Source organism: Coturnix japonica, chromosome 9, assembly GCF_001577835.2.
Source record: "Coturnix japonica isolate 7356 chromosome 9, Coturnix japonica 2.1, whole genome shotgun sequence".
NCBI classification, from domain to species: domain Eukaryota; kingdom Metazoa; phylum Chordata; class Aves; order Galliformes; family Phasianidae; genus Coturnix; species Coturnix japonica.
In genome coordinates this window covers 1,881,171-1,902,133 of record NC_029524.1, presented here as the reverse complement: position 1 = coordinate 1,902,133, position 20,963 = coordinate 1,881,171, and the positions used below count along the sequence as shown (strand labels likewise).

General features: G+C 47.1%; 2 protein-coding genes across 6 annotated transcripts in view; both read left to right on the top strand.

The window, feature by feature from the left end:
* Nucleotides 1-402: 402 nt before the first annotated feature.
* SAG (S-antigen visual arrestin) lies at nucleotides 403-16,932 on the top strand. 5 transcript variants are annotated; one of them, XM_015871038.2, is made up of 16 exons: nucleotides 416-2,123; nucleotides 3,904-4,069; nucleotides 4,625-4,685; nucleotides 4,773-4,817; nucleotides 4,967-5,160; nucleotides 5,715-5,774; nucleotides 6,290-6,357; nucleotides 6,499-6,634; nucleotides 6,960-7,044; nucleotides 8,216-8,288; nucleotides 8,845-8,982; nucleotides 9,249-9,326; nucleotides 9,745-9,768; nucleotides 10,196-10,260; nucleotides 15,129-15,138; nucleotides 15,781-16,932. In XM_015871038.2, exons 2-16 carry the CDS (start codon nucleotides 3,980-3,982, stop codon nucleotides 15,875-15,877), a joined length of 1,224 nt encoding a protein of 407 aa, XP_015726524.1. In that variant the 5' UTR covers nucleotides 416-2,123; nucleotides 3,904-3,979; the 3' UTR covers nucleotides 15,878-16,932. The 5 variants fall into 5 exon arrangements, with proteins under 5 accessions (XP_015726528.1, XP_015726524.1, XP_015726523.1 ...); XM_015871037.2 differs by having other exon boundaries at nucleotides 416-2,247; XM_015871041.2 differs by lacking the exon at nucleotides 416-2,123 and adding an exon at nucleotides 2,835-3,387.
* A 483-nt stretch (nucleotides 16,933-17,415) lies between these two features.
* Nucleotides 17,416-20,963, top strand: part of DGKD (diacylglycerol kinase delta) — a 52,413-nt gene continuing 48,865 nt past the window's right edge. Inside the window, exon 1 of the mRNA XM_015871048.2 lies at nucleotides 17,416-17,597. Coding sequence (XP_015726534.1) covers nucleotides 17,439-17,597 — 159 coding nt within the window. The 5' untranslated portion in view covers nucleotides 17,416-17,438. The remainder of the gene's footprint in view (nucleotides 17,598-20,963) is intronic.

Below are 20,963 nucleotides of genomic sequence, written 5' to 3'. Positions count from 1 at the left end.
CACTTGTACTGCTATACCCTATTGGGTTCTTAAGGCAGTGATAAGAAATGCCTGTGTCCAACAACACAAAACCCTTATTGAATAAAGCTCTGGTTGCTACTTCAGAGTAATGAAACAAAGCCTTCAGCAGCTTTGGTTAATGAACAAATTTCCATATACAACCACGAACCTTAATTGATTGCTCTTCTCTTTTTGCTAAGACAGGAAGCTTTGTGACCAGCTCTTGGACATGGGAACCAGAGCAAAAAGGAGAAAACCCACACTGGCATTTTTGGAGACCATATTTTCTCCATCTGCTCATTGCTGTGGCAGAAGGTGCTTCTCAGAAGGTCCAGGTGACCTTGGGCTGCTGCAGAAAAACAGATTGCTGAATGGCAAGTCAGCAGAATGGAAGATTATTGGGAGCTTAGGCTAACATAATAACTCTGCAGGCTCTGATGGGGAGGATCAGAACAGGTTTAGCATTTTTATAACTTAGGCTACCAGACCTCTATTTTCTACATAGTGCACACAGGTTCTTGCACAAAGGGCTTTGTTTCACCTGTTTGTGCTTTGACAAAGTAGGTTAATAATATTCAACATTAAAACAGTGAAAATGGCTAGCTAGCTAAAACCTTAAGCATTTTAAATTGAAATTCCTTAGGACTGAGGTTTCTATGCAGTTCCAATGGCCAATTCCAGCTTTTTTATTTTACCTTAGTTTTGTTGTTTGTAATTAATTGTATTGCCCATTTGTGGTTCAACTCATAGATGGAAGGAGAGAAAATGAAGGTGCCCACTGTGCAGAGATGCTGTCGTGCTGTTTCTGTGCTGATGGTGGAGCTGCCCTTTGCGTGGCAGGGGGACATCTTTCTCCTGATATTCAAAGTGTGAACTGTGGAGAAGCTGCTTCCAAGCTGTTCTGAAGGTGTGTGCCCACATCTCCAGGCCTTCAGACAGATAAGCACAGGTTGTGACAGGAGTGCTCCTTCCTCTCCTGCAGGGCTCATAATCCTCCAGTGGCAGCAGCTCAAACACTTCACAAAGCTGACTTTCTCTTTTTGCACTGTGAGGCTGAATATAGAGTGTTAATTTGGTGGATTCATTTGTGAAGCCTCTTCCTCATTACAGCACCTTGAGCACATCTGAATTTCCACACTGTAGGGCAGGTGAGTTTGTGTTTGCCAGAGCAGTGATTAAAGCTCCCCAGGTAAATCCTATTTAATGAAATATTGCAGGATCTTTGAAAGTAAGGAAAGAGCTGAGGAATGCTGGCTCTGTTCATTTATTTGTGTACCTGGGTGACTGTGTTCATTCACCTAAAGCAAACCCGGCCTGTGAACACACCATTGCCTGCAGAGGAGGCAGTTTGGGCTGGTGAGTGGAAAGGGTCTGCTGTGGTCTTTCTAATTAAAGTAACAGATGCAGCCCAGATGAAACCTACAGCTGCTTATGCAGATTGCAAAACAAAAGGTACACATTGTTGGTCGTGGTGGTTATTTACAGCATCGTGGGGGGAAGGAAGCTGTTCTTGGGGCAGTCACCAACAGCTACATGGATTATGAGCTCTGTTCAAGCATTTTGTTAAACGCTGTGCTTTACTCTTTTTGTAAGTGCATTAAGGGTGGGAGGTGTACTAATAATGTGTTGCTTCTAAACAGCAAGTCAATGTGTTGGTGGAGCAGTACCGCATACAAAACTTAGTGACTGTGGTTAATGCAGTGCTCAAAACGTCCGGTAGTCCCTTATAATGGCATCTGTTTATAGAGACTTGCTTTGTAAACTCTCTTTTTCATAAACAGCTCTTCTATGTTTAGCTTCTTATCAGGCTGGATGCTTGAAACCCTAGGAAGGAGAAGAGAGAAGAAGAGCTTTAGAATAAAGCTCCTTTAGTAACCATCCTGTTCTATGTAAGTCTGTTGCCTTTGTAAAGCATACGAGAATGACATTGTAGACCTGTTTGTTGAGGACCTGGTCTTCCTGAGGTAATTCTTTTCTTGCTGACTGAACCACTTTCCAGTTGAATCTCAGCCCAGGTGCAATATTTGCTCTTGGAGGGGGATTAATTCTTGAAATCCTGGATGGACGCAACCAGAGACGCGCTTTAAAATCCTCTACAAATTGTCTTCCTTCCTTGCTCAGAGGTAAGTGATTCTCAGGTGGATGGGAAGGCGCATAGGACGTGGCTGCGTGGAAAATTCACCTTTATTCTTAGGAGTTCATGTCTTTGCCCTGTGGTAGCTCCTGTGCCGTTTGGAACCCAGAAAGGTATTTAATATCATTTTCCGGTTTCTTATGGTCTCAAGTGTAAATAAGGTGGCTGCTCAACCACAGCTGCTGTTCTGGACTTGGAAAACCTACTTAGATTTCATGAAATAGAAATTCTTAACCATGTGTCTGTCTATAACCTCTGCTGTTTCTTAAGTTTCCTAAGGAAAGTATTTCCTCTTTCCGCTGTCTGGTGCGTGCAAATAGGTTGTAGAAACTTTCTTCTCCTGAAATAGTTTTAGAGTGGGAAAGCAAGTAGGAAGCCAGAACGGAGGCAAGCTGCAAACAGCCATGTGTGATCAGACCAAACGTACTCTGACTCTAACAGCACCCAGACGTTTGCTATCTTTCTGGGCAGGTAGTTGGATCTTTATATTCTTAAGGTCCTTCATGTTTCAAATTCTCTGATGCCCTGAATGTAACGGGTTGTGTTCAGTTCTGTTTGAGAAAAAACACAGCATTAGAGTGGAGTTCTCGTTTTGGGTCAAGTCTGACTCATTACTCGTGTATCACGGAATCATAGGGGTTGGATGGGGCCACTGGAAACCATCTCGACCAAAACCCCGCTAAAGTAGGTTGCCCAGGAAACATTCAGGAAGGTTTTGAACATCTCCAGAGAAGGAGACTCCGCCGCCTCTGCAGGCAACCTGTGTCAGAGCTGTTACCATCACTGCAAAGAAGCCTCACATTTTTATGGACTTTCCTGTGTTCCAAATTGTGCCCACTGCACCTTGTCCTGCATACCACTGTTCAGGGTCTTAAACTGAGCGTGCTGGCTCCAAGATGTGGATGCATCAGGGGTTCTAAAATAGCATCAACAGCATGCTCTGTTTCCTAATAACTTCCCTGCTTACCGCAAGACTTTCTTCCTATGAGGTAGAAACTATAACTGCGCATATCAGACAGCGGTTGTATTTTCCTTGTGTGTGATACTTTGCACTCACTGCCATGGTGTTTGAGCACCTCCCCACTCTGCTTGGTGAAGCACTCCTCTAACTTAGCACAGACAACCTTTTTTTTTTCATGTTCTCATTTCTTCACTCCTTATCTAGGCTCCTTTGCGTTCACACAGGGCTACGTTCAGTGGCAGATGTTCCAGGACATCCAAGACTTTGTTCATTAGCAAACGTCCCAGGACAGGTGAAAGAGCTCTAGTGTACGCTTGCAATAGTGAAAAATAAATCCCAAACCTGAAAGTAGCCAAAATCCACATAAATTGTATTCCTTATTTCCTGTATCCTATCTAGTTATTGACTGAGATTGACCTGCCTTCTTGACTCATGACAATGTAGAGCCTCTGGTGACAAACCTTCTGAAAACTGAAGTGCCTGTCTAGATCAGATCAGCTTTATCTCTACTTGTGTACTCCGCGGAAAGTCTCTCTTCAAATCTATCTGTAAAGGCCAAGCTACCTCTTTGCCTCTGGATTTTTTTAACTGGCCATATAATGTTTTGAATGACAGAAAAAAAAGTCCTCGGTCTCCTGCAATGTTTCTGAAGAGCTGCCCCCTTATACGGAGACCACCTTTGTATTGAACTCAAGCATCCATTGGGAGAGTCAGATTGGCAAACTAGAATGTTTTACCCAACTGTTGTGCCTACATTTTTACCTCATCCTTTTTTCTTTTTCACCCTCACCTCTGATGTCTCTCCCAGGAACCTTTGAGTCTCCCAGGATTCTTTGAGGGAGAAGAAGTTTGTTCATCCATAGTTACCTACTTGTTCATTGGTCATGAGCTGCCCCGAATCTCAGAAGACAGGGAAGAATGCTGATTCCACTCCAAAACAAGTTATCTTCAAGAAAAGCTCCCGTGACAAAGCTGTAAGTACCGTCATAATGGGTGGAAATAGGTACGAGTTTCACATGTAGTCGAGATGAAGACTTAATACAAACCTCTTTCCTGTCCTCTCATTTTTCTGAAGAAGGACCCATGACCCATATTTAGTGTGTATTTAGGAGACAGTGTAAACAAAGCTCATATGGGAGAGCTGCTTGTGGTCTTGCATAAAAGGCAACTCTCATTCCCCCAGGTTGCAGTCCTGCTGGTAAATGTATGAACCAAAAGTGACTCACTGTTTGGTAGTGAATCTGATGGCATCAGAAATATTTACATCCATAGCTCTGTCCCATCTGCAGGTATTTGTGTTTTACTTCTTGGAGCTGTTGCACGTTGGCTCCAATCTCCTGTTGTCCCAAAGCGTGTGGATTGTCCTGAGCCCGGTGTAGGTTGTTTGGTGGGGAGGAAAAATAAACATGCTTAAAATGGGATTGCTCCATTCTCTAAGTAATTTACTGTTCCATACTACATCCTCCCACTCCACGAGCACACAACCATCAACACTTTGTAGTTCAACCATGGTCACCTTTTCCCTACAGCTGACCATCTACCTGGGAAAGCGTGACTTCATTGACAACATAGGGAATGTGGAACCTGTGGGTAAGTCCACAAGTGTGCACGCTGCCCTTCCTGCTCTCCTAAGCCTGATTATCCTCTGGTAATCCTTTTAATTTTCCTTTCTTTCAGATGGTGTTGTATTGGTGGATCCTACAGCGATCAAGGGGAAAAAAGGTTTGAGGCTTTATGCAATACAGGTTTTTACTCAAAGAAATGTGTCTAGAAACTTAAAATATGAATACTAACTGGGTTACACAACAGTGTTGAAAGGAGTTTCCATGACTAGTGCAGGATTTTACATGGCTGGCTGTGTTTCCTTCCAGTGTACGTGACTCTGACCTGTGCTTTCCGGTATGGTCAGGAGGACATTGACGTGATTGGCCTCACCTTCCGGAGAGACCTGTTCTTCTCTAGGGTCCAGGTGTACCCACCTGAAAACAAGTCAGAGTCTCTCTCCCACCTGCAGGAATCTCTGCTAAAGAAGCTGGGGAAAAATGCTTACCCCTTTTTCTTTACAGTGAGTATCTCTTAAGAGCTCCTGACCCTCTTTTCTGCAGCCTTTCTTGTTGGTGAAGCTGTTGACCCTGTGCAGACCAGCAGCAAATGGACACTGCCTGGAGGCTGGCTGGTTTAACAGCCATTAATGGCTGTGTTTCTGGAACAGAGATGCCTTGCTTGAGCTTCAAGCCTGTGTGAACAGTGACTGGCACCACTGTGAGCCATGTTGATGATCCTGGATGGGAGCCAGATATCCCAGCCTCTAATCTGCATCTCCAGTGCTCTAGTGTTTGGTTATAAACCCAGGAGCTCTATGTTTCTGGGCCTCTTTTTACTTTTTTTCTGTGTTTTCTCAGTTGTTAGTATTCTAAGTCCCTTTCTTCCTATAAGGCTTTGTTCATGTATGGTAAGCAATAACACCCAGCTTCTCTCTGAGCTGGAACTTCACAGGGTTGCTGTATGTACATGACCTATTGTCTTCGGGGCTATGTTGTACCTTTTGTGAGCAGTAAGTTAATTCGGATATCACAGTAATCTGCATAATATTGCTCTGGGTTCTTTTTGTTCCCACAGTTCCCAGATTACCTGCCTTGTTCAGTCTGTTTGCAGCCTTCACCTCGTGATGTTGATAAGGTGAGACTGGTGCACTGGTGTTTGCCATGGACTTTGCTGTGCCACGAATGTCAGGAACCTGACTGTAAGAGCTACAGGTGGAATTCAATTCCTCAAAATAAGGAAGACAATCTAGCTCAATAGCTGCAAGGCTGTGCTAAATCTGCAGTGCTTGCCATTTCCTTAAGGGTAACAGAGAAGATCTGTTTCGTATGTGTGTATCAATAAAAACCAGCCTCTGGAGGACATATCACCAAACAGTGAGATGTTCTGCTAGGTTTCTGACATTTAAAACAGTCCTCCTGTACTTCACAGGATGCTTCTCTGAACAGCTGGGCTAGGCCTAAAGCCAGGTATAGCAATATAAACTTTGTAGCATGGAGCAGGTGGATGCTGACACACACCAGGTGTGTCATAGGCCAGAAGAATTTGCAGTTGTCAGGAATCCACCAGTTTCTAGGACACAGAAAGATGCTTGAACATCTGCAGGTGTGGCTTGTGACGCTGGTTTCACAGCTGTCCTCTCTCTCTGGCAGAGCTGCGGGGTGGACTTCGAGGTGAAAGCTTTTTCAACAGAGAATTTGGAAGAGAGAGTTCATAAGAGGTAACAGCACAGTATTAATGTATGTCTTCATTGTTCCACTTGTCGGTGGACTTCTTGAGTTTAACTAAGCCTGTGTGAGTGCAAAACTCCTGCCTCAGCCAAACACAAGGTACCATCCTGGCATCTTCTGCTGCTTCCCAGGAACTCCGCACGGCTGCTGATCCGTAAAGTGCAGTTTGCTCCAGAAGAACCAGGACCCCAACCATGCGCGGAGACCACGTGGCAGTTCTTCATGTCCAACAAGCCACTGCACCTGAAAGCCTCCCTCAGTAAAGAGGTGAGGAGTTTGCCCCTGAGATGTGGACGTGGTTGTACTTCAATACCCATATGCATTTTGTTACCCAAACAGCTGTTTTCTGTGTTACCAGACTCTGTCTCAGCTGATCCAGCTTTGTCCTAATTTTCTAATGTGATATTTTGTTAGTAGTTTCTGCTAGAGGAAAGAGGGACACTGTTATCAGAGTCATTTGAGGCCAAGGTGGGCATTGGAGACAGGATTGGGAAGGGTCACCTTACTTTATCTGGCCTCTGTGGGGATCTGAGTGGTTTATGGCCTGGGAGAAGCTTTCTGACTGGGTTTTTGAGCATCAGTTTCCCCCTAGGTGTACTACCATGGTGAGCCCATTCCAGTCACTGTCATGGTCAACAACAGCACAGAGAAAACAGTGAAGAAGATCAAAGTCCAGGGTATGTTATTTTTTACGATTGCTTGGATTCTTTTAGGACAAGAAGGCCATGGTGGGAGGGCTGGAAGAGCCAGAATTTAGTGCTTGTAGACTGCCTAGGCGGGCAGTAGGGAGTGCATCAGGAATTCATCCCTCCTCCCCATCTGTTGCTGTTTGTTTGCTGCTATTCATCAAGCAAAACACTGCGCCTTTTCTCCTGACTCATGGTTATTTGCCTGGCTTAATTTCAGGCCCCAGTGTGTCATGTCTATGCAGGAAAGGACTGGCATTGTGGCAAGCAAGGCAGGTCTTCCCCCAGTCTGCCTATATGGAGCCCAGTGGGAAGGGCTTCTTGTCAGCACGATGATCAGCTAACAGGGAACGTACCGAGGTGCTGTGCCTCACCTGGGACTTCAGAAATGCCCTGCACTGTGAGAAACAGCCACTCTGCCAGCAATGGGGTAATTCCTCCTGAGGGAGCTGAGGGCAGAGCCTGTGGTTCTGTACTGCCTCTGTTCTATTTGGAGCACTGCATGTTTTCAACCCACAAGCTCCGTTCTGCTTGGGCCTGTGGAAAGCAGTCTGGGACAGAGGATGAGAAAGAGAAGATACAGCAGGGAAGGAAAAATTGCTGAGGGTTTCATGGAACTCTGCAGCAGAGAAAGCCAATTCAGTGCCTATCTTGCATGCACTATCTAGTTTAAAAGGTCTTATTTCAGATTCTTTCATCACTGAGAGAGTATGAGAATGAGAGTATGAGTATTCTCAATCAGAATTACCATACACATTCTGGTGTTCATTTGAAGGATTTCTGTCAGAGATACTTTGGTATCCAGTCTGCTTGATGACGCTGTAACTAGCACTGCTTGTGCACCAGAGATGAAAGCAAACATGTTTAGAGTGGGAGATCCTTGTGATGGGAAGAGCAGGCTCCCAAGGGGTCCCATGGGCTATTGACTTTCTGTTGTCTCCAAACCAAAGCTGGATGTGTTTCAGGGATGACAGAGACTAACAACACAGGTGGCAAAGTCTGTGAGCAGGATGCCTGACCTGGTGCTCCCTTCAGGCTCTAAATGTATGGGTTTTCCTGCTGAGGACAACCTCCTCTTTCCACTCCTGAGCCCATGGAGCAACTGTGTTGTTTCTGATGCCTGTGCACAACTGATAGTCCCTCTTTCCCTTTCTCGCTTCAGTGGAGCAGGTTGCCAATGTGGTTCTGTATTCCAGTGACTTCTACACCAAAGTGGTAGCTGCTGAGGAAGCACCGTGAGTGAATACTCTGCTTATCCATCCTTGCTGCACTCCTACACGCCCTCTTAATGACTCCTCCTCTGTTAGGAGAGGTGTTCCTGGCTGCATGGCAGTTGCCTGCTGTTACAGCACTCCTTGCCTTGATGCCAGCCATGCACTGGCTCCTTTTTTTTCAGGGAACAGGGGAGGCTGCAGAAAAGCTGCTTTGTTTGTAGTGTAATTACCTACAAGAAACACTTCACAAGGGCACATTGCTCCCCATTGCTTGAAATCTCTGAAAGGATCTGCTCTGCTTTTCTCAAAGCTGCTGCTATGCGCCTGGGAGTGCGGGATGCGCTAGTTTGGGATCAGCCTTTTTCATAACACTTTCTCTAATAAGATCAGGAGAACCCCTGCCAAACCTTTGGTTCTGTAGTGTGGTGAGGTGGAGAACCTCCTGCTCTTATGCCCTGCAGATAAATCATACTCCTTGTGGACAACTCTGTGATCTGTTTTGAAATGATCCTAGTTGGGATTGTAAGGCAAATCAGAGTGTATCACTTTCCCTCTCTCACCTGCTTCTAATTCCCAGGGAAAAGGTGGGGCCAAACAGCAGCCTGACAACGACACTGAAGGTTTTGCCCTTGCTAGCAAACAACCGGCAGACCCGGGAAATAGCCCTGGATGGGAAGCTAAAGGATGAGGATACCAACTTGGCTTCTAGCACCATGTGAGCAGAGGGTCCCAACTGTTGGAGGGTGTGAAGAAGAGGGCAAGATCTGAGCTATCAGACGTTTGTATTTGTCTTAATGGGTGCATCTGCATTGCATGTCTTAACCCGTTGTAGTCATTCAGGCTAAAGGGTAATAGGGATGGAAAGAGGTATTAGCTGCCCTTGAAGCTCTTTTTTAGAACAGTGGGGTGTTCATCTTGTTGTTTTTCCTGCCGTAAGTTGTTGCTTTGTACTACCTAACACCGCTTTCTTTTCTCTGATAGTATTAAGGATGGAATAGACAAGACAGTGATGGGGATTCTGGTTTCCTACAAGGTCAGAGTGAAGCTCACTGTTTCAGGGTAAGAGACTTCTTGCTATGCCTGCTTAGAATTTAGAGAGGTTATTCTTATTCTGGAGAAGGTGGGATGGTCCCCCCTAAAAGAAAGGGCACATATTGTAGAACATCTGCATAAACTTCATCAGAATTGTACATTAACCTATCTAAACAAGTTTTCTTGAGCCTTGAGGTGTTGTTGTACCTTCCACTGTTATAATAAGAATATGACCTCATGGTTTACCTTGAAGTTTCATTTCAAAGCTATAATTTTGACTTTGTGGAAGCTGAAGTGAAACTTTGCTTGAAGTTCTCTGTTGGTGTTGATGTTATGGTCTGTAGGAAGGTGGTTTTGATGGCCCACAACTAAAAAGTGATTGGCTGGAACATCAAAATGGGAAGACAATAAACATAACTGTGTTTTCCTCTGTTTCCTTCTGTAGCCTGCTGGGAGACTTCACCTCCAGGTAATGCCATGTTTGTTTTCAGACCATGGTTTCTAATTTCTCTTCACCCTCTTCTTATTCCCCTTCCCACCTCCCTAACAAGTAAGTAATTATCCCTGAAGCTAATAGGAATACGAGGTCTACACAGCCTGGTTTAAAAAAAAAGAAAAGAAGGAGTAAGGCAGTGACAGAACTTTGTCTTGTATGTGATGCAAGTATGTTCAGCATGTAATAAACCCATCCTACTGGAGAAGATATTCCTAGGGCTTTTGTGGAAAAATCTGAACTTAGTTCTTTTGAAGGTGAAAGTCAGTTAGAAAAAAGCTGAAGGAATTGGTGGAGCTGGAATTCTGGGCCTGGGTTGGCCTGAGGTGAGACAAAGATGGAACCAGGCATGGCTGTGGGCTGTGGATCTGATGCATTCTCTCTTATTCTCTTTTCCCCATAGCGAAGTGAGCACAGAGCTGCCATTTCGTCTCATGCACCCCAAACCTGAGGAAAAGAACCCAGCAGGTGAGCTATACCTCATTTCTGCCTTCTGTTGTTGCTGTAGTTGTCTCACGTGAATTATTACTACTGCAAGTAGTGCAAGCTTGCAGTGATTTAGCCTCTAGGGGGACTCCTGTGTGCATCTGTGTGAACCTCAAGTCACATATATATGGAGGAGTCTATGAAAGAAGTTATCACAAGACAGGTTCTATGCTTTATACTGGAGGCATTAGTAAGAGTCTGCCATCAGAGCAGCACAGTGAGTCCAAGAAGGGCCTTCAGGATGAACCACAATGGTTGTCCCCCCCACCTCATTGCTTTTCTGCTGTGGCCACATAGAAGACAGCAGCATCACCAAGGAGGAGCACAGGCACTCCACAGATGCATGCAGGTTGCAGCCTGTGGGATGGGAAATTGGATCCTTAGGGTTGGTCTGTAGGACTGATAGGGGTGGGCCACCTTGGAGAAGCTGCTGTGCGGCAAAAGCTGTTCCCACATGGTGGGTTTCCCTTTCATGCTGCATGCCTGCAGAGCTCTGCTAGCAAACTGCTGACAGTGCTGCTCACTGGATCGTGGTCTCAAATGGTGACTCTCTGTAGGACAGCAGCTTTGCCAGGGGTCTTCTCATCTGTTCTGCTTGCACATCCTGAAGTATTTCCCATAGACTTCCCCACAGGAATCCCCCCCTGCCTCTGAGCTTGGCCAAGGCTGAGGTAGTGGCTTAGGAAAGGTGGTTGGTGAGGGCCATCTGGTGTCTGCAATGAGCCTCACATGGCAGGCGTGCTGCTGGGCCCCAGGGCTGCAAAGCTGAGCTTTTGTGGATCCAGAGAGAAGCTTAACAACCTCAAATGAGGACCATCCAAAGGCTCTGGGAATGGTAATGAATTCTCTGTATATTTGCAGAATGGCGTGAGGTTCTTTAGGACCTGACACCGTGTTTGGTGTTAATGCCACAACTCCCTTTATATTCCCCATGCTTTGGGCTGATAATTTTGGCAGGAGCATTTGTAGGCTAGAATGAAAATGAATGGGAGTCAGTCAGTTCTCCCTTCTAAGATCATTTCAAAGGATGGCTGATACACTTTGTTATAGAGCACGCTCAAAAGAATGTGGGCAGAAGACTTTACAAGGGCAGAAGACTTTACAAGGGAAATGGAGTAGTGCAGTATTTCTCAGATCGCCTCCCCCAGCACATCCTCTCACCAAAGATGCAGCCCATTTATTGTTTACTACATCAAAGTCGTCTGGGAGCCTGCTGTCAGCAGGCAGCTACACTTCGTGCCTGTACAGGTGGAAACTGCAGGTTTCTTGTAATTTTAGGGGGGAAAAAAGTGTAGTTTCAAGAGCTGCCCATGGGAAAGCCCTAAAGCAGACAACAGGAGGAAAAAAAAAAAGTGTTTTCTATTCAAAGAAGGAAACTAGTATGGGAGAAAATCCCTTAGAAGCCTGCAGAGCTGACCTGGCAACCATGCTGGAGTGCAGTGTCTGAACTCATTACTGGCAATAAAACAGCTTCCAAATGAAGCTGGTAAACTAAAACTCTTTCTGACTTTCCACGTTCTCTGCCTTATCTCACTGTAGGAAGGGCTGTTCATAGTTTGGAGATGGAGTTTTTATTCTACCGCTTCAGTTCATAAACTAAAATGAAATAACGTTGAATTTGTAATCAAGCAAATTAAGGCTTAATTGTGGAGATGGAGCTTCCACAAACAGTATTTAGAGCACAAGATGTAATTTTAATTTGTTGGCTTGTTTAGCAGCCTCTGCAATGAGTGTAGGCAAAGGTACGTGCACAGGGAATTTTGAGATGACTCCTCCTTTTTCTATTCCCTTTTGATTTTACCAGTGAGTCAGTAGTAACCAGTTTGTGTGTTGTACCTCCCTTAACACTGAGTTGTCAGTTCATCTTAAGATACAGCTGGGAGAAAAGAGAAGTCAAAGCAGTTTAGAGTTGAAGCTAAAGTGGATTAGAAATGTCACATACAATGACTTATTCCCTGCAGAGGGTAATATCTTTTCCCTTCTCTAGCTTAAGTGACTTACAGCAGAAGTAAATGAAACATGTAACGTCAATGTATTTAATCATGCAGAGTTGACTGTTTACAAGGGTGGGTAGTGACAGGACAAGGGGGAATGGCTTTAAGCTGAGACAGGGGAGGTTCAGGTTGGATCCTGGGAGGAAGTTTTTCACCCAGAGGGTGGTGACGCACTGGAACAGGTTGCCCAAGGAGGCTGTGGATGCCCCATCCCTGCAGGCATTCAAGGCCAGGCTGGATGTGGCTCTGGGCAGCCTGGGCTGCTGGTTGGTGACCCTGCACACAGCAGGGGGTTGGGACTGGACGAGCACTTGTGGGCCTTTGCAACCCAAGTCATTCTGTGATTCTATGATGTGAGTATGGAGAAACCCAGTGTCAGAACAGGTGAACTTCTGAAGAACATGACTCAGTTTTTGGGCCAGTAAGAAGCAGGTCTGTCAGGGAGCATGGCCACTGCTGTTTGCTCGCTCTTCCTTTTGCACCTGGAAGAGAGAAATGGAACTGCTTGCTGCCTTTCTTTTTCCATGTCTATTTATGGCTTTCTTGTCTTGGTCTTCTCATAGGCCAGCATTGGCGTGTTTCATGTGTGCTGGTTTTGCAACTGTTTTTGGATCCATGTGGTTCCCAGGTGGTTATTTTTAGGCAAGGCAGCTCCTGTCACATTGGCTGGCAGTCAGTCTATTCCACTCATTGACAAAAATGGATCGAGAGCTGTTTCTTTCAGAGTCCAACTGTGCTGTGTGCCTTGGTGCTTCCAAGGCCTTTCCCAGTCAGCAGCTCTCCCAGAAGCCCCTGCTGGGATTTTCACACGGCTGTTCTTTGCTTTTGGGTTTTCCTGCTCTCGTCCTGATGTTTTACATTTTGTGGGCCTACATCTTGGACACTGACCTTTATTTTGGCTAGTATTTAACAAGGGGTCATTTATCTGTTCCTGTGTTAAACTTGCATGAAGGGATTGCTTTCAAGAAGCCCATAAATATTGTGTCCCTTTAACCCTATGCTCACCCCATATTGATACTATAAATTGCAGGAATTTGTGAGTTTTTAAAGGGCTTGCATGCCTTGAAATGTTATGCAGCTTCTTCTTTTTTCCCATCATGAGGTTAAAAGAGGTTTAAAAGCAAGCTTATAATGAAAATTACCACGTGTCACATCTTTAATTACATGAAGTCATTTCTGTGGCTGCATAATAAGAGCTTATAGGAAACCCTCTGCAGGGAGTATGGTGATGTCCTGGAGCCTCATCTGTCCTCAAACACAGCCCCCTCCCACCCTAACCCTCAAAACAATTACTGGGATGCCAGCTGGATATAGGTTGGCTTTTTCCTTATTTTTAGGCTCTTGTGACTTTTTCAGTGTTATAATGCTAAATGAGCCACAGGACAGCAAGGCAATGATGAGGGGAGGGCCTGACTCTTGTTAGGGTGCTGATGTAGGCAAGCTGATGTAGGATGTAATGTAGCAGCTTGAAGATAAAATGCATTAAAAGGTTTATGTGTTCAAATGTAGTCTTACACCCAAGCTGTGCAAGCATTGCCATACTGCTACAATATCTGTGTATTGATTCAGTAAGTATCAGACAACAAAGTAAATGCCTAACCCCCAAAATTCCTCTTTCTCCCTCCCTCCCCCCCAACCCATTCTGTGCAATCAGCTTCAAACCACATTGGTGAAGATTGCCTGCTTTGCCCACATCTCTGATGTCACTGTTCCCATAGTAATGAGTGTACTTTGGAGAGGGGAAAGAGAGCAGACTATTTAAAGACTAAAAATTGGAGGAAAAGAAAGTGAGAATGATGCTTTGTGTTGGAAGCCTTAAAGAAACTTTGCAACTTCTAAGTATTTCATTTTAAATCCATTTCAGTCAAGTATGATTGCACTGAGACTGTCCAGGCCTTTGTGAGCAGAGGAAGCTGTCCTTTCACACCATGGACATACATGGGGGTGCCTTTATGTGATCCATCATTTGAGGCATTTGGGCTACAGCGCCCCACTTGGCGCACTCTTAATGCTGGCTTTTCCAGCAGTGCTAACCACAGCTTCTTGCCTTTGATTTCAGTGTGTGTTGTGGGTGGGGATTCTCCAGGTCACCCAGTCACTGAAGCATCATGAATCCCCGATGACTTCTGTAGAATGCTGGCCTTACAGCACTGTGCTTTCTCACTTAAATTCATAAGAAATAAGCGAGTGATGCAATGGTAACTTGATAAAGTGAATGTAAAAGCAAAACGATCCATTTTCCCACCTCTTCCCTACAGTATAACCTGTTTTGCTGACTTTAGGCTGTGCTGAACACACCTTCCAAGGAATCCTGCTAGCAAGCTGCAGTGCTGCTATCACTGCTGCATGGTCAGCAAAGATCTTATCAAAGGAACACGAGCACCAAAGGTTTATAAATATAGGCAGGGATGAAAGGAGTATTGCCACTGTCTGCTGAAAGGCTGCCTTTCTTTATTCTGACTTCAATACCTCTGCATGTATTGAATGAGAACACATCCTCCTCAGTTGACTACTTACATCACAGTGACAGACCAATTAAGGCTGACACATGAGCGCTGTCATCAGAGTGGCAGTGTGCACACAGATGTTCTCACAGCTGTGACCAATAGCGAGCATAAATGGGGAAAATCTGTTTATTTCTCAGCCCCTCTGAGGTCTCGGGCAGCATTGCTGCATTGCTTTCACGTTTGAGAGGTCAGGTTTTGCTTTGGCAGGTGCGTGCACACATATGTTCAGACTGTTGGAATTCTTGTATTGCTGCAAATCCTGATGCTTTATAAAGTATTGCTGTTTTTACCACTGCTCTAACTGTTGGTGTCTCTCTTTTCCTCCTCTGCTGCACACTGACGACTGCAGGGAAGGATGGGTGAGTTTCTTTGGTATATCACCTTCTAGCTGCTGCTGCACTTTGCCTCTTTGAAAGCTCCTCAGAATGGGAGGAAAATACACAGTGTTCACAGAGCGTGAACTTACAAAGTGAGCCAGCTGCTGTGGCTTGATAAATTGCCACTCTCATTTGAGCAGTATGGACTGACCATGTGAAAGTAGTTTGAGATCATATTTTGCCTAACAGTTGGAGAGAAAGAGTCGGTCAGCTGATGCTCTGTAGTTTCAGGAACTCAATGAGTTCAACCACATGCCCCTATTTTAAGTGCAGAAGGATGAAAGGTTTCACATTTTATCTCGATACAAAGACCCTTTCAAGCTGCAAACTATTCAGCTAGCTGATATGTAGATATTGAGCTGGAAAGAGCGTGATTCATTGGAGATGAAAACCTCCTCAGTTTGTGTCCCGACTTGTTCAGTCAATTCCTTTTCATACTACCTAGAATAGCACCAATGAAGGCAGTGTCTGTGGGGATGTGATACAAATCCCTTTGAAGACAAAAGAAATCTCACCAGATACTGCTCCAGGCTTCTCTTCTTCTTCCACTTTGCTGCTCTTCAGTCTGCTGGTATCAAAAATGGCTGTCCTCATTTTGAAAGAGCTGTGCTTCTTCCCTTTCAGTGATGCAGAGATGGTGTTTGAGGAGTTTGCTCGTCAACAGCTAAAAGATACGGGCGATGAAGAAGAAAACAAGAATGTTTCCTCAACTGATGAGTGATGAGAAGAAAGAGCTGACGGAGAAGATTGTAGCCAGGAACCAATCTGTAATTTAGGACCTAGGTTTTGAGTAAACTGTGTTCTTGGTGCATGTGCTGTGGACGTAAAATCATAAATCTCTCTTAGTTATTAACAGTTTCCATGAGAACGTAGCACACTCCATACCCGCTGCTTACTCTACCTGCCAGAGGAGGGCAGGAGGGCTGCAACATCTTCAGAGCTACCTGCTCAAGTGGTTGGTTACTTTTACCATTAAGGAGAGCTTAAATGAGGGCTTGCACAGCCTGCCTGCGCTCAGCTGGGGTTGAGGAGTCTCCGTGTCTTTTCTTTGTGTCTTTTTCACCAGTGAACTGAGCCCTAGTTTGAATGGCTGGCTTGCTGCCTTTGACTTGGAAGTTCCTCAGTGGGCTATATGAAATTTGTTTTGTTTCCTTTCGTTTGCTTTTGCATTTCTGCTTTATCAAACTCACCTAGTTAGGATCAGTGCAAGCACTGAAAATCTTGTGCATGGCTTACGTTTTCCTCCTCTACCATTAAATGTCTTGCAAGTCATCTTTCACTGCAGTTGTATTGCCGAGATGTTATGTTAGCCTTCATAGCATTATACTTAACAGCCAAGTTATTAAGGAACTGGAAAATATGCTCTGTGAGTGGTTTCCTTAACACAGCTCCTTATATGCAATGCTAACCCAGGTTAATCTCATCTAGTCTAGTTATCTTTATGTGGCAGTGCTTCGGAAGAGGGTGCAATGAAATTAAGGAGGAAACCATGGGGCAAACTGCCTTTAGAAACACATGTTGCTCTGCCAGAGATCAGCTTATACTCTAAGAAATGAGAATGTGGTCTGCAAACATTGATCTCCCTTGTTGATCTGAATGTTCTCATTATCCATGCAAGCACATAGGGTCCTTGTCTGAGTCTCACAGGGGCCCTGGGCTGAAACGAGTTGCATCAGCTAGTTGCATTTTGCACGTAAAAGGACTGCTGTTACTTTTTCCTCATTTTTGTTCTGTTTTTCATTGCCTCTGGATTAAAATTCTCCTGGAAAATCTGAAGGCCCGGCCTACGATTATTACTGTAAACGTATGCTTCTCACCTCACACAACAGCAAATGAATTGCTTTCCACTTCGATCCTAACTAACAACCAAGGTCGCTTCGGAGAGGGAAAAACACGTTTTAGAGATGCCCATTCCCTCACAGTGGATGCTGTAAAGCCTGCAGTCAGCAGGTTGCTGTTGGATCAGCAGCGTTGAGCCTGATTTGCTTAACGATGCTCTGCAAGCGGGGACCCCGCAGCTCCATCAGTACGGGGAAGGCCTTTCTAACTACCGCTGCGCTATTTGTATCGTTAATCGTGCGGTGATTCCCGGCTGACGGAGCCCCTGCCCGCCCCGCGGCCCCTCACGGCTCCACCACAGGCTGAGGCGGGGGGAGCCCGGCTGGGGGCGCCGAGCGGGAGGAGCCGCCTCAGCGCTTCCCGTCATGGCCGCCAGGAGGCGCTGCAGGAGGCGGGCGGTGCTGGGGGGTGGGCTCCGGCCGCGCCGCCCCGCTCGGTGCAGCATGGCGGCGGCGGGTGCCGTGCAGCCCCAGGCCGGGGCGGTCGCCGCCGCCGCCAGCGCCGCGGCGGAGGAGTCGTCGGACAGCGAGCCGGAGCAGGAGCCGGGCTCCCCGCAGAAACTCATCCGCAAAGTCTCCACGTCCGGGCAGATCCGCCAGAAGGTGCGTGCGGCGGGCGGGGGCCGCGGGCAGGGCCTCGGGCTCCGGCAGCGCTGTGGCCGGCGTTGCCTCCGCGTCTCCTCAGCGCCGCCGCCTCCCCTCCTCCCTCGCTCCCGGTCCGGTTCCTCTCGGCGCCTTCCCGAGCCGCGTGTCCCCGGGCCGCCCCTCATGGAGCTGCCCCCGAGGACCCGCCGGAGCTGCTGCCGCCCGCCCCGCGGGGACCCGCCGGCCCGTCACGGCTCTGAGGTGCATCTCCACAGCAGCCCGGCCTCAGGGACCCGCTGCGGACCCAGCAGCCGCCCCCCCAGGCTCTGACAGCGGCCTCCCCGAGCCCTCCGTGCAGCCGCCCTCTGAGCGCCCTTCGGGCTCAGCCTGCGACCCCCGCCGCCCTGTGGTGTTCCTGCGGGTGCCCCTTAGCACCCCTGGCTGCCCCCCAGTATCCCGGCTCAGAGCCCGCTGTGCTGAGCAGGACGCCGTGCTACCGCCGGCTGTTCCCACACTCACCTCCCGTCGCGTTCTCCTGCAGCCCCTCCAGTCAGAAGTCAGGCCTTCCCTTTGGTGCGTGATGTTTGATCCCCACAGCACAGTCACCAAGGGTCCTGCACAGTCACATCTGTCACCTCATGCCATCCTCCACTTACTCTTTCTGACCCCTCTGGCCCCATTGGTTTGCTGTGAGCTATCCCAAACCCACAGCTCTGTGCTCTGGAAGGTGCAGCTCCCATTGCTGTCCCTTGCACTCAGTGTGTGCCTCCCTCTGTGCATTCTTTGTCATGTTTGCCTCCCAGTCTTCCCCATCTTGTGCTCTGCTCGTTCTGTAGCCGTGTAGTGATGCTGCTTCACCTCCTGGCAGGACAAGCACTGCTCTCGTGGCAGGTTTGTTTCACTTCCCAGCTTTTTCCACCTTGCTGCACCTCCCTGGTCAGGGAGCAGTCGTGTTCGCTCCCCTCATCCCTATGAGGCTTTATCCCTCTGCAGCCCATTCTGGACCAATTCCTGTCTTTTTAGGGGCATTGCTCTCAGGGTGGAACAGTAGTTGTGCTTTCTCTGCGTTGTTAACATAAAAGAAGATGTGAAGATTTCCTCCAGTCTTAGGCTGGGAACCACCCACAGGGAGTTACCCTCCTCTGCACTATTTTTACTGTAGCTGCATGGTTTTTCTTTGTAGCTGTTGAATCCCCGTGTAACCCTTGGATTTGGTGCGATACATTTCAGTTTACAAACACCAGGTTAGTTACTTTCTGCCCTCGAGTCGCTGTTGTCTCTGGAGCAAGGGCCAGTGGTGCGTGGGTGCAAGAGGCTGCTTGGTGCTCCTGATGTTTATCTTGCATCTGTAGCAAAGGAGAGTGAACATCCAGCTCTGTGTGTTGCAGCATGTGAGGTATATTCATAGGGATCTTTTCCTGCTGGCTGGTTTGCTCTACTTTAAAGCACACATTGGCATTCATACCACTTGGGGCAGGTGTCCCATGCCAGCAGGAATGAAGGATGCCAGTCTGATTTGTGCTCCTTACTGAGCGATGTGGTGCCTGTGGTTTTCTCAGAGCAGGACCTCATGCTCCTGGCATGGTGTTAAGCGCAGAAGGTGCACTGAATTTTACTTTTGTTTGAATAAAGCAGAGCACAGCCCCATCTTCTTACTTAATCATTGCCCCGTTTTACGTCACTTCCTGCGTCAGCATGGCTGGAAAGAGCCTAAATCAGCCACTTGAACTACGTGAACGTAAACATGCTAAGAACGAGGATTATAAACAGATATTGTCTACAGCTGTTAAACTCCCCCTGTGTTCGTCTGCAGACCTTCCACTAAACAGTGTCACATTTTATAAGACCAGGTATTACAGTACCAGGGATTGGTTTATTCTGGTGCTCGTTGATGGCTTTCTACGTCATCATCACCTTTTCTGTGCTCTGCTGCATGTAGAGCTTTTCCTCACCCCGAGGGCAGGGAGCGAAGGGAGCTCCTTGGGTACTCATTGCTCTCATGAGACCTGGAGGATGTTTCTTCCTCTTTAATGGCAGACCTGGTTTTTAATTTGTCCACTGACTCCTGTGAGCTGCAGGAGCTGTTGGGCAGGTCTGGCAGTGACAGCAGGAGCTGCGGGCAGGCTTTTACTGTGCCCTGAGGGCGTGAGTCGCCTCTAACCACATCTGCTGCAGTTAAATCACAATAAAAGTTTACTGTTGTCACAGCTCAGGCGTGAAACCTGCTGTAGCCATGAGTTCCTCTGAGTTTGCTTGTCAGGGTTGGTTGTGAGCACTCTGATCTCGCTTCCTTTGGGCCCATCCTCTGCTTTCCCATGATAAAATGTACAAAACAGCTACGTGCTGATGGACCATAGCACTTAGCACTGGACTTGCTTCAGAGCCCAGGTGTGTCCTGCTGAAATACGTTGGCGCAGCAATACAGCAAACTGTGTGGGTGTAGAGGTGCGGTGGGTGCCCAGTAGAGGCTGGAGCAGCTCCTGGCTGGTGTCTGGGTGCTGAATGATCCGGCCCTGGTGAAGCGTGGGGCAGAGGAAGGACGAGCAGGAAGCTCAGTGTTCGAAGTCGGGTGCTGTGCTTAATGCGCTGCTTTATTTTTAGCTAGAAAAGAATTTTATAGGAAGAGGAGAAGGCAGGAAGAGAAGTGCGTTATCAGCTTCATTGTGATTATTGTGGAGACAGAAAAGAGCCCTGCTTTGATAAAGTATAGCTCGCAGGGTGACTGCTGTGGCTTGGGCTGCCAAAGAAGCAGGCAGCACAGAGTGCTTCATCAGCCATTTTGGGACCTGTCAGACTCGTACCAGCATCGTTCTGCTCCAGCCCCTCTCTGGGCTCCAGGCGTGCCCTGCAGCAGCTGGGAGAAGCGAAATAAAACAAGGAAGGGTGCTGCTTGTGGCAACAGGAGCCCCAAATCCCTGTTTGTAAGCAGTGCTGGAGACTCAACTGGCCCAGGAGTTGCATGGTCTCGGTGGTGAGCTGGCAATGAGATGGAGCACTGAGATGAAGCACTGAGAGCAGCAGTGGCCCGGGGAGGTGCGGCTGTGAATGGGGAGCGCTGCGCTCTGCAGCTCCGGCAGCACCATGCCCTTCCTCCTTTAGCACTTGATCTTTCATTGTGAGCATCACATTACAGAGCTCAGCAAGCAGAGGATGGATGGATAGGTCTTTTTTCTCATTCATCAGCTTGGTGTGATTTGGGTATGTGAGGTTTCAGTTTGTTTACCAGACAGGATTTCAGCGGCGTCCTTGGGTGGCATCAGGAGGAGCTTTTGTTTAGACTATCAGTCTGACTCCTGTTTGCTTTTATGAGTGACTTTTCCATCATTTTCTGTAGGGTTTATAACTATTTATCAGTACCTTGATCTTTTTAAGGCCAGTTTGCAG

Excerpts from the sequence above, each read along its gene's own strand:
- SAG (XM_015871036.2), top strand. The coding sequence starts at position 4,502 with ATGCTTAAAATGGGATTGCTCCATTCTCTAAGTAATTTACTGTTCCAT. Across the intron at positions 4,686-4,772 it reads AGGGAATGTGGAACCTGTGG|ATGGTGTTGTATTGGTGGAT; the intron begins GTAAGTCCACAA and ends CCTTTCTTTCAG. Across the intron at positions 6,635-6,959 it reads AAGCCTCCCTCAGTAAAGAG|GTGTACTACCATGGTGAGCC; the intron begins GTGAGGAGTTTG and ends GTTTCCCCCTAG.